Source organism: Natrix helvetica, assembly GCF_964273705.1.
Source record: "Natrix helvetica genome assembly, chromosome: 6".
Lineage (NCBI taxonomy): Eukaryota > Metazoa > Chordata > Lepidosauria > Squamata > Natricidae > Natrix > Natrix helvetica.
Window position 1 is genome coordinate 2,557,183 of NC_138553.1, and position 12,171 is coordinate 2,569,353.

At 46.4% G+C, this 12,171-nt stretch overlaps 1 protein-coding gene across 1 annotated transcript in view; it reads right to left on the reverse strand.

The window, feature by feature from the left end:
* The window catches only part of LOC309394969 (uncharacterized protein), a gene marked incomplete at its 5' end in the record, with an annotated part of 35,419 nt that continues 23,248 nt past the window's right edge, over positions 1-12,171 (reverse strand). The window contains 11 exons of the mRNA XM_081958687.1: positions 1-550; positions 1,449-1,557; positions 2,508-2,586; positions 4,219-4,313; positions 5,628-5,776; positions 7,429-7,541; positions 9,481-9,518; positions 9,845-9,963; positions 10,667-10,766; positions 11,279-11,462; positions 12,057-12,171. The exon at positions 12,057-12,171 is cut by the window's right edge and continues 3 nt beyond it. Of these exons, the coding sequence (XP_081814813.1) occupies positions 477-550; positions 1,449-1,557; positions 2,508-2,586; positions 4,219-4,313; positions 5,628-5,776; positions 7,429-7,541; positions 9,481-9,518; positions 9,845-9,963; positions 10,667-10,766; positions 11,279-11,462; positions 12,057-12,171 (1,175 nt within the window). The 3' untranslated portion in view covers positions 1-476. The remainder of the gene's footprint in view (positions 551-1,448; positions 1,558-2,507; positions 2,587-4,218; positions 4,314-5,627; positions 5,777-7,428; positions 7,542-9,480; positions 9,519-9,844; positions 9,964-10,666; positions 10,767-11,278; positions 11,463-12,056) is intronic.

Consider the following 12,171-nt stretch of genomic DNA (forward strand, 5'->3'; position numbering starts at 1 on the left):
TTATTTGGTGCTCTGTCTCGAGATTAGGTGTGGCTCGACTTGGGGGTGGGGGCATCTTTTCCCGCAGCAGGGGGGGGGGTGCGCACGATAAATGCTTGAGAGGTAGCTACAATGAAACAGAGCCCGTCCCCGAATCCGTGTTGAAAATCACCAGCCCCTCTTGGCCGTAGAAGTCAACGGCATCGCTGCTCTTCTGCGGCCAAACTCTTCGTTGGTCGCAAAGAGTTGGCCAACATCTTCTGCAGCTCCTACCCCGGGCTGGGTGGGCTTTGGAATGCAGGAAAGACCCCACCCCTTCCCAAGAAGCTCATGAGCTGGAAGGGTGAATGGCTGCCTTGGGGATAAATCTTATCAAGGTGTTAAAAGTTTGTTCGGAGTCCCTCCCTACGAGACGGTCATGGCTCGGATGGAAGGACTTGCGGGAAGCGGCTGCCGGGCCGAGAGGCAGGAATACGGAAGCCCAACGGATGGTCGGCTCAGCAGCCAGCAGGGGAAGGAGCAAAATAATACACGGCCATGAGGATAAAATAGACCATCACCAGCACAGTTCCTGGGCGGGAGAGAGAGAGAACAAGATGGACAAGTTACAGGGGACAAGTTGTCCCTCCGCAGCCCTGGACGTTGACTGGGTGGCTTTGGAGTAGCCATTCTCAGCCTGATCGATCCCCAAGGACCTTTAGCAATAGCGCTTAGACTTACATACCCCTTCACAGCCCTCTCTAAGCGGTTCACAGAGTCAGCCTCTTGTCCCCCCAACAATCTGGGTCCTCATTTTACCGACCTTCGAAGGATGGAAGGCTAAGTCCAACCTTGAGCCGGTCAGGATCGAACTCCAGACTGTGGGGCAGAGTTTGTCTGCAATGCTGCCCTCTGACCATTGTGTCACCAGGGTCCTCCCTCCCCCTCTCCCTTCCTCCCCAATTAGCAATAGCCCTTAGACTTATATACCGCTTTCCAGTGCTTTCCAGCCCTCTCTAAGTGGTTTATAGAGTCTACCTCTCGCCCTCAAGAATCTGGGTCCACATTTTATGGAAGAATTCTTGGAAGAACGTAGAATCCTCCTCTTTCTCCTCTTCTTCCTCCTCCTCTCTGTCAGTCTCTCTCTCCCTCTCTCCCTCTCCCCTTCTCTGAAAACCCCCCTGCCTTCTAGCACTGATGATGTTCCCTAGTTGGGTCATGAAACGTCTGCCAAAAAAACCCCCCAAGCTCAGGGAGCACCAAGGATCTCTCTGTCTTCCTCTTCCTCCTCCTGCTCTTCTCTCTGTCCGTCTCTCTCTCCCTCTCTCTGAAAACCCTCCTCATTTCTAGCACTGATGATGTTCCCTAGTTGGGTCATGAAACGTCTGCAAGAAAACCACCCAGCTCAGAGAGCACCAGGGGCCTCTCATTTCAACCCTCAGCTGCCAATATTCTCTTCTCTCCCAATCAACGTCTGTCAATGTTCTCACCTTGGAAGTAATCACACTTGCCATCCATGAAGATGTAATTCATGAGGACCACGCTGAATATGCTGGCGTAAACATGGAGGTCGCTGAAGACCAGGATGAAATCGGTGGGCTGCCCCAAAGGAAAGGAAAAAGGTGAATCTCCAAAGCAGCCACAGGGACCAACGGCTGAAAATCCCACAGCCTCCTTCCCTCTTACAATATTTCTTTGTTAAAGTTGCCAAACTTTAATAAGACAAACTGAGGAATATATATAGTATTATGTCAAAGCACCTGGTATGCTCACGCATGGGAGGGAGCAGGTGCTTTGACAAAACATCTAATCATTCCCCTGGCTCAGCTGATAAAGGGAGGAGAGATTGTGGCTTAGAGGCTAATACAACTGCCTAGCATGTAAAAACAGCCCAAGTTCGAATCCCAGTGAGGGTATGGCTAGCTGATGAGAGCTAAATAGCTTGAAATAGATCTATATTAGTCTCCCTTCATTTATTTATCAGCACAAATGCAACACCAAAATGGTTTTCTGCCTGGAAGGCACCTAGGGTGGAGCTGAAAGGCAAAAGGGAAGCAGTATGCTCCCTCCCATAGTTGGGCATACCAGCTGCTTTGACATAACACTTAATCATTTCCTTGGCTCAGCTGACAAGGGAGGAGAGCTTGTGGCTTAGAGGCTAATACAACTGCCTAACATGTAAAAACAGCCCAGGTTTGAATCCCAGTGAGGGTATGGCAAGCTGATGAGAGCTAAATAGCTTGAATTAAATCTATACCAGTCTCCATTTATTTATCAACAAAAATGCAACACATACACACACACACACACACATATGTATAAAGGATGGGCTGTCCTGGACTTACAACCATTCATTCAACCACCATTTATAATTACAATGATGTTGAACGAAGGGACATACCCCCCCCCAACACACCGTCTCAACTTATCACCATCGCAGTGCCTCCCCCCCTGCCCTCCCCCGGTCACATGATTGCAATCTGGACCCTTGGCAACCTGTTTGGGCTTGATGGCGATGAGTTGCTGCAGATTCTCCCCTGGTTACTCACGTAAAAGACGGTGAAGAGGACCAGGATGGGGATTTGCAACATGCAGACCTGGACCGCGATGCAGTTCCCGATCTCAATGCTTCAAAGGGAGGACACAAAAGGAGGGGGGAGGGGGGACATGGGGCGCATGTTGGACACAACCTGCTTCCCATAATCCCCAGCCACCTAAGACACCCCCACCAGCACCCAAGCTGGATCTGCAGCCTTGCATTTCCCAACCATTTCAATATTGGGCATACTGATATCTTTTTTTTTAAAAAAATCAGTTTTCTATTTTTTTACTTTTTTTACATCTCATCGTGTGAATGGTCTGATTCCTGGGTGTCAATATCAATAAACATGACAGTATTTGTTCCAAGGGAGGTGCATGTTAAATTCCTCAGGAGGACCACAAGGGATGAGGTGCTTGGGACCGAAAGGGAGAGACCATTGAAATATAAAGATGAAGAAATCACCATCCTTAAGCAGATTCCGAAAAAGATAGGAGAGAGAAGGAGGAAGTATTCCTCCTTATCAAAGAAATTATACAATAAAGGAATTTGGTTTAGATGGTTGTTGCCAGAGGGAATGTTGATCTTTTGGGAGGGAAACAGGATAAGAATTAATACAGTGCAGGAGGCAGAAGCTTTCACTAAAAAGAATTTTCCTCTCCTAGAGGACGAACATAGCGAAGGTAGTGGAAGGGACACTAAGGTGCAAGATAAGAAGGGGGGGGCTGAGGCTACCTCTGGGGACAGGGAGGAAGGAGCAATATCGAAAAGGCTCAGATCACAAAAATAAAAGTATTTGAAATAATAGCAATTCGTGATACTCTAGAAAGTGACAAAGGAAAACGAATGAACACATGGTTGACAATATAGAATAAGATCTTGTTTTCTGCTTGTCTTTTATATTTTGTTTATAAGATTGTAAAAATTGTGAGTTTTGGATGGATTTCTATCACTAGTGTGGGAGCTGCCAAAATGTTTTGTATATCCCCTTCCCTTTTCCCCAGATATGTATAAAAACCAATAAAACTTTTATTTAAAAAAAAACACGACAGTATTATTCCTAGTAATTTCATTTTCATTTTTACTAACACGTAATTTCTACTGTCATCCTTCAATTCTAAACCTTCTCAAAAGTTTTACCATATATTGTTAACACCTGGTTTTGCTATTTTTCTCCTCTTATTTCTACCTCTATTTTAGCCTCCCCTTTTCTTCCCCTATCATTCTAATATTCAAAGACGTGATCCTTCCTTTTTTCTTCATTATTCAATATTTCAATAAGCACTTCTAGCATCAATCACGATCTTCCAAGCATTTATCAAATTACTTACTCCTAGCTTTTCACTGTTAATCACATTTTTAATACATATTTATATGAATGTTAGAACTGTGTAAGTGGGATAACGGCTCTGTATGTGGCGGGAGGCAAAAATAGTTTTTGAATATATATTAGGAAGGTATTAGTAATGTAATGTATATTATTAGTAGAATTATAGAGGTTGAAAAATAGTTTGGAAATTAGATAAACAGAATTTGTATAAGGGGAATGCATTGATATCTATGGGTAGCATAAGATATGAAGGTAAAGGTTCCCCTTGCACATATGTCTACTCCAATGCCCAGAGACTGAAAGGTCCCAAACCAAGATGTTCTTCCGAGGGAGATTTCACAACCGATCCTTATCAGGTTGACAAAACTCTGCAGAAGGAGTTCACACCTACCTCAAGCTGAGATTGTTCTGCAGGGCAAACTGGATCCCGTTGATCAACTCTGGGATCTCGGGCACCATGGCCAGCACAGTCACGCCGATGAAATACTGGAAGACGAGGGGAGAACTCAAGGTTAGATTCCCCTGGGCATCGGGGATCCATCGCCAGGATTCCGCAAAGGGCTGGACAAGGCAGTGGTTATTGTGGTTGTTGTTGTTTTAGCAAACTTCACACCGCAATTTGGTAGACAAGCTAACAATCGTAAGGAACGGATAGAAGAGAATATTGGTTGCTCGGGGTTGAACAGTGGGGTCCTGGGTGTTTCTCTGAGCTGGATGGGTTTCTTGCAGACATTTCGTGACCCAACTAGGTAATATCATCAGTGCCAGAATGGAGTGTGGTTTGAGGAGAGGAGGAGGAGGTGGTGATGGAGGAGGAGGAGGATTGTGGCTTCCTTGGTGCACTCTGAGCTTGGCTGTTTACTTGCAGATGTTTCATGACCCAACTAGGGAACATCATCAGTGCTAGAAGGGATGGGGTGTGTGGAGAGGAGGAGGAAGAGGAAGAAGAACAGGAGGAAGAGGAGGAGGAGGAGGAGAACTGCAGGGTCCTTGGTGCTCTCTCAGCTTGGCTGTTTACGCAGACATTTCATGACCCAACTAGGGAACATCATCAGTGCCAGAAGGAAGTGTGGTGTGGGGAGAGGAGGATTATGGGTCCTTGGTGTTCTCTGAGCTTGATGTGTTTCTTGCAGACGTTTCATGACCCAACTAGGGAAAATAATCCATGCTAGAAGCAAGTGGGACTTGTGGAGAGGAGGAGGAGGAGGAGGAGGAGGAGGAGGAGGAGGAGGAGGAGGAGGAGGAAGGAGAAGTAATAATACAACTTTGTGGTCTTCCTTCTCTCTGAGCTTGGTGGTTTTATTGCAAGCATTTCACGATCCAACTAGGTAACATCATCAGTGCTAGAAGGGATTGGGGTTTGTGGAGAGGAGGAAGGGGGGAGGGGGAGGGGGGATTGTGGTGTCCTTGGTGCTGAGCTTGATGGCTTTCTTGCAGATGTTGCAATGAGCAATGCTCTAGTCCTGATGATGATACCTAGTTGGGTCAGGAAGCAGCTACAAGCAAACACCTAAGCTCAGAGAACACAAAGGATCCCACAGTCGTTGTCAGCATCGTCTTCGTCCTCCTCCTTCTCCTCTCTGCAAACCCCCCTCCCTTCTAGCGCTGATGATGTTACCTAGTTGGGTCAGGAAAGGTCTGCAAGGAAACCACCCAGCTCAGAGAGCACCAGGGGCCCCACAGCTCATCTGTTTACTTGGAAACGGCCAGAATTTCCCACCCACTGGTCCCATCGCTTGGCCGCCTTTCGAAGAAGCATCTCAGGGACTTCGCCCAGCCCTCCCCCCCTCCCTCCCTTACCTGGGAGACCAGTGAGTTGTTCAGAATGGGGCTGATGTGTTCGGTCGCCAGATCCGCGCAGGCGGACATGCCCAGGGTGGCCACCAGAAGGATGACCACGGCTCTCCAGCGGGACCAGTGGACCACTGCGCTGTGATGGTGACCAGGCACTGCGAGAAAGCCAGAAAAGGATCCTCAGCAGGGGGATTTCCTCCTCTCTGCCTCAACGTGGACCCCCAGAAAAAGTTTACAAATAAACAGAAGCCCCCCCTCCCCCCAAAAGTGTATTTCCACGTCAAGGTGGAAGGAAGAGGTCATCGTTTGCTGCCAAGAGGAAAGTCGGATCGAATCCTCCCCTGCTCAACATGGACTAGTCACTTCAACACACTAGTGTTGCCCGGCCCAAAAGGACAAGCAAGTCCTCGTCTTAGAACCGTTCGCTTAGCGACTGGCTGAAGTTACAACAGCCCTGAATAAAAGGGACTTAGGACCATTTCCCCCCACAATTAACGACAGTGGTGGCTTCCGGATCCCATTGCAACCAATACCCTGCGGATACGGCTGGCATCATAATCGGGCACATGGGTTGCGCGAGTATGCGCACACCACCGCCCTGCGGCACCCAGATGTTCGGTGGAGGTGGCACAGGCACTGCACACTATGCGTGCATATGCAATTGGCCCGGTTTGGAAATTACAAATTACAAAGGAACAAATAGAACACATACTGGAACTCTTTCGGCTGGGAATAACCGAGGGAACAGAAATAAGAAACAGGGAAATGTAGAATAACGATGTAGTAGAGCGTTAGGACACAGGGATCAGATAGGAGATAGTAAAGATAAGTTAAGAGATGGTAATCACATGAGTTTCATGTACAGTTTAAGTGGCAGCAAAGATGACACTTTGGTATAAACATATAAGTATGGAATTGTACATAAAAATGGGTAATGAATAAGGGGAAATGTAGAAAGAAAATTAAATATATACTAATATATCTTCTGACTACAGCTAGAATAACGTTTGCCCAATGTTGGAAACAAAGTAATATTCCCCCCAGATGAATTAGTGATTCAGAAAAATTTGAATTGTGCAGAAATGGACAAGTTAACACTAAGCTTAAAGGACAAAGAAGAGCCTGAATATTATGAAATTTGGGATAATTGGTACAAATGGTTGCAAAACAGGAATAAAATGAATTCAGCCAAGAAACAAGAGAGATATGTATGGAACTGTAGAAAATGAATGTATATAAATATAGAAGCGAAATAAGATTGATATGTACAGGTATGAGGACACAACAGTGTTGATGTGATGATTGTAAGATGTTGTGGAATAAAAAAATCTGCGGTAAAAAAAATGATAGCAAAGATGATACTTTGCTATAAACAGATAAGTATAAATAAGTACGGAATCGTACATAAAAATGGGTAATGAATAAGAGGAACCACGAATAAAAGACATGCATGTATAGGAGGGAAGATATTAACTGTAAAGATACACCGATGTGGAACTGCTGAATGATAAAAAATAAAAATAATTTATTTATTATGCAAATAAAAAATCTGCTCTAAAAAAAAAAAACAGGTAAGGAACGCGGGCGGGCAGGTGGGTGGATCAAACAAGCCACTGTACTGATACGGTGGCCGCTGCTTCCAGCTACCACCGGTATGGCCGTACCGGACCCACCACTGCTTAACAACCGTTGCCCGCATCCCCATGGTCACAAATCAAAATGATTCAGACGCCGGGGGACGGATTCAATCCTCGATTTATAACTGTCTGTTTAGCGACGTGGGACCGTCACGGCCCAGAGGACTTACTGTGACAGTCGCTGATGTGGATGTCGTAGATGTGGGAGTGGGTCTTCAGGGTGAAGATGAGCCCGATGAAATACGCAGCCGGGAGCATCAAGGACACGGTGTACACCAGGGGTCTGCGGTGTGGGAAGCAAGATGCAGAATAACAAGAGTTGGAAGGGACCTGGGAGGTCTTCTAGTCCAACCCCTTGCTCAAGCAGGAGACCCTACAACATTTCGGACAAATGTTTTTCCAATCTCTCGTTCAAAACCTCCAGTGGGGAAGCAACCTCAACTTCTGGTGGCAAGCAGTTCCACTGGTTCATTGGGCTCACTGTTAAGGAATTTCTCCTTAATTCCAGGTTGCTCCTCTCCTTGGTGAGTTTCCATCCGTTGCACCTTGTCCTGCCTTCTGGTGCTCTGAAAGATCTTCCTCGGGGAGGGTCCTCCAGGCCACAAGCGTTTGGAAGCAACTGCAGAATCAACCTCCTGATCGGGGGCTGGAGGGGCTGGCTACTACAGCTCCCATGTTCCTTGACAGCTGGGATTTGGGATTGTAATCCCACCTACCTACAGACTCCCTTTGGAGAAGGTTGGCTCAGGCGGATTATCAGGAAGGCCTTAGGCCGGGGGGGGGGGGGGTCCAACCTTGACCAATTTAAGACTTGTGGACTTCAACTCCCAGAATTCCCCAGCCAGGATGCTACTAACACTACTAAGGAGAGCTACTGATGGGCTGCTAGCTAAGTGTTTTGTGAGAACAACGCAGGAGTGGCTCCCGTTGCAATTGGTACGCTGCAATGGGAGCCACAACTTTGAGCCAATTACCAGGCGATGGTGAGTTCTAGTCCCGCCTTAACCATGAAAACTGGCTGGGTGACTCTGAACCAATTACTCGTCCTGCCTTGAGTCATAAAAGCCGGTTGAATGACTTTGGGCCAATCACCAGGAGACAGGGAGTTCTAGTCCCGCCTTAGGCCAGCCAGTGCCTCTCTCTCAGCCCAGCCCACCTCACAGGGTTGTCGCTGTGAGGAAAATCGGAGGAGAAAGTTGTGTTGGATCATTTATAAGCCGCCTAGAGACAATCTTGTAAGGGAGAGGGACGGCACAGAGAGTTGATAAAATAAATACATAAATAGGCTTGTCGCCTTGACTTATTTGTAAATGTAATAAAGGCAGCAAATAAATACCGTGTTTCCCCGAAAATAAGACAGGGTCTTATTTTCTTTTGAACCCTGAAATAAGCACTTGGCCTTATTTTCAGGGATGTCTTATTATTGTTGAGGTGCAGGAGGAGGTGAATGTCGCTACCTCATGGCTGCTGCTCTGTTGGAATATTTTTGGGGAGGACTTATTTTCAGGGGATGTCTTTATTTTAGTGCATGCACTCAAAAGTCTGATTGGGCTTATTATCCGGGGAGGTCTTATTTTCGGGGAAACGGTAATAAAATAGAGGTACACTTAAAATAAAATAATAATATCAAATATCAAATAAAATATAATAAAATAAAAAATTAAATTAAATCAAATAATTAAATAAATTACATTAAATTAAATTATGTTAAATTAAATCAAATAATTAAATAAAATTATTAAATTAAACTATTTAATAAAATAATAAAATAATAAAATAATAAAATAATGAAATAATGAAATAATGAAATAATGAAATAATGAAATAATGAAATAATGAAATAATGAAATAATGAAATAATAAAACAATAAAACAATAAAACAATAAAACAATAACACAATAACACAATAACACAATAAAATAAAAATAAAATAAAATAAAATAATTAAATTAAATTATTAAATTAATTAAATTTAATTAATTAAACTAATAAAATAAAATAAAATAATTAAATTAAATTAAATTAAATTAAATTAAATTATTAAATTAAATTAAATTAAAAATAAAATAAAATAATAAAATAATAAAATAAAATAATAAAATAATAAAATAAAATAATAAAATAAAATAATAAAATAAAATAAAATAAAATAAAATAAAATAAAATAAATAAAATAAATTAAATTAAATTAAATCAAATCTTCCCAGCAAGAGCTACTCACTCAATATGGCTGTAGTAGAGAGTCCCGTTGTTCTCCATCTACCAAGACAGAACCGAAGGGTCAGAGGCGCCTAGTCAAGCCCCCCACATCCCAATCTCTTTTGACCCCTCCCCTCCCACCCAAAAAAACAACCCAGAAAGCCCTATACTTCTAAACTTTCCATTTGATGCCACTTTAAGACCTTCAGGTGTGTCGAGACTACCAATCCAAGCCTCCCCAGCCCACCTGGGAACCGCCAAACTAACACACTTGGAAGGTGCCAAAGCTCCGAGGCATCGATTCTCATTGGCGGCTGAAATGGTGCAGGAAGGGCTTCCTCGGAGGCGCCATTTGAAACCCGCAGGAAGGTCATTTACCCACTTACCAAATCGAAGTGGCAGCTCTGGCAGACGTAGTGACCGGGTAGTTCCTGAGTCAAATTCTGGCATTCCCCACAGACCAGCCTTCCGTAGACTTTGGAGAAGAGAGTCGGGGCAAAGACACCTGGCAGGTAAAGGAATGTGGTGAGGAGAGTTCAGGTATGATGCCACCCTGGAGGGCAAAACCAACCAGATTACAGGGCAGAGGCTGATTGGCACAGTACAGAAAATCCCCCATATGCCATAGTCTGGATCCCACCCTGTTGCCCGCTGGAGGAGGCTTGGCAGTCAGGGTCTGCATCAGGGCAACCTGGGAGCTCCGAGGTGGAAGAGGGAATGGAGCTGGCAGAGAGAGAGAGGCAGAGGTGGAGTCTGGGCCGTCCATCAACCCTCAGGTGGAGAGTCAACAGCCCCCAGGTCTGGAGGTGGCTGATGAGGAAGAGGAGGAACAGCTGGGTCCAGTGCCTGACACACGGATGTGCAAAAGTCAGAGAGGAGAGGAGAGCAGTGGAGCTCTATGGGCTGGTCCTTGGGACGGAAAAGCCACTGCTGCTGGAGAAGCCCCACCCGAGCTCTGGGGATCAAAGGCAGGGGGCGGAGGTGAATAGATGGGGCAGAGAACTATTCCTCTCCCTGCTGGATGGTCCATCCCTCCAGCCTGCACTTCTATGAGGGATGCTTTGAGATCGATCAGATCCCGCTAGAAACTCTTCCATTGGAGGCCGAAGGGACTTTCAGCTCAAACTGCGATGTTGCAGCTCTGCGTTCTCAACCTGAGATAAAAAACCGAGAGCGTGAAAGGGGGCTTGGACGCCCCCAGAGCTTACCCCCCACCGACAGAAACAGGAGAGCGGAGCTGATCCCGGCCGACCGGCTGTTGAACCTTTGCTCTTGATGGCGGATGCCTCCAATCACCATGCAGAGGCCCTGCAAGAGAGGGAAGGAGAAAGAGAGAGAGAGGGAGGGAGGGAGAGAGGGAGGAGAGAGAGAGAGAGAGGGAGTGGGGGAGGGAGAGAGGATGGGAGGGAAGGGAGGAAAAGAGAGAAGGAGAGAGAGATAGAGGGAGGGAAGGAGGGAAAAGGAGAGAGGGAGAGAGAGAGAAAAGGAGAAGGAGAGAGATATAGAGGGAGGGATGGAGGAGAGATAGAGAGGGAGGGAGAGGGAAGGAAGGAGGGAGAGGGAGGAAGGAGAGATAGAGTGTGGGAGGGAGAAAAAGCGAGGGAGAGGGAGGGAGAGGAAGGGAGGGAGAGAGAGGGAGAAGGAGATAGATAGGAGGAGAGGCATAGGGGGAGGGGGAGGGGTAAGAGAGAGGGGGGGAGAGATGGAGAAGCATTTTCCATCTCTTGGTGCTGAACTTGGGTCAAACAGGATCTCCCCCCACCCAACCCCCAAAGGGACCGGAGGCCCCATGGAAAGGAGCTGGGGGGCCCCAAACCCACCGGGACGAAAAGGACGCAGCCCAGGAGGGTCCCCGTCAGGGCGGACTTGACAATCTCCTCGTAGCACTTGTTCTTCTCGCGAGCCCCCTTGATGAGGGCCGTGATGTAGAAGGTCAGCTCCGTGATGGAGCCAAAGGTGGCGTTGACCACGGCCCCCACCGCAAAGTTGCTTTGGGCTGAGATGCTGCGGGAGAGAGAGGAAGGGAGGGTCTCACGGAGAGAACTGAGGAGCCCATCTTGAGGGTCTTCCTGGGCTCCTCAAGGAGGAGGAGAACGGAATAACAGAGTTGGAAGGGACCTTGGAGGTCTTCAAGTCCAGCCCTCTGCTCAGGCAGGGGATCCTAGACCACTTCAGACAAATGGTTTTGTCCTGTCTCTTCTTGAAAGTCTCTAGTGATGGAGAAAGAAGGAAAGAAGGAAGGGAAGGAAGGAAGGGAAGAGAAGGAAGGAGGAAGGGAAGAAGGAGAGTAGGAGGAAAGAAGGAAGGAAGGAAGGAAGGAAGGAAGGAAGGAAGGAAGGAAGGAAGGAAGGAAGGAAGGAAAAATAATATACAGAAGACCTCTAAGGTCCCTTCCAACTCATTCATTCTAAGTCTGAGGAGACCTGAAGATTCATGTGTCAGGAAAACGCATCTGGTCGCTAAATGAATTGCTATAAACCGAGGACTATCTGAGCTTTGGACTCCGTTTGGAAACCAACGAAGAGGTCAGGAATCTTGAGAGGGCTGGTTTTCATTTCACTTCTCCTCCTTCTGGCCAAAGGTTCATATGAGCCTCACCTGGCAATGGCCATGCCGATGTAGTAGGAGAGAGGCATGATGGAGAGGAGAGCCAGGGTGAACTTGGTCACAGAGCTGGTGTAGTAGTTGTGGTGATCGGCGTAGCCCAAAATCA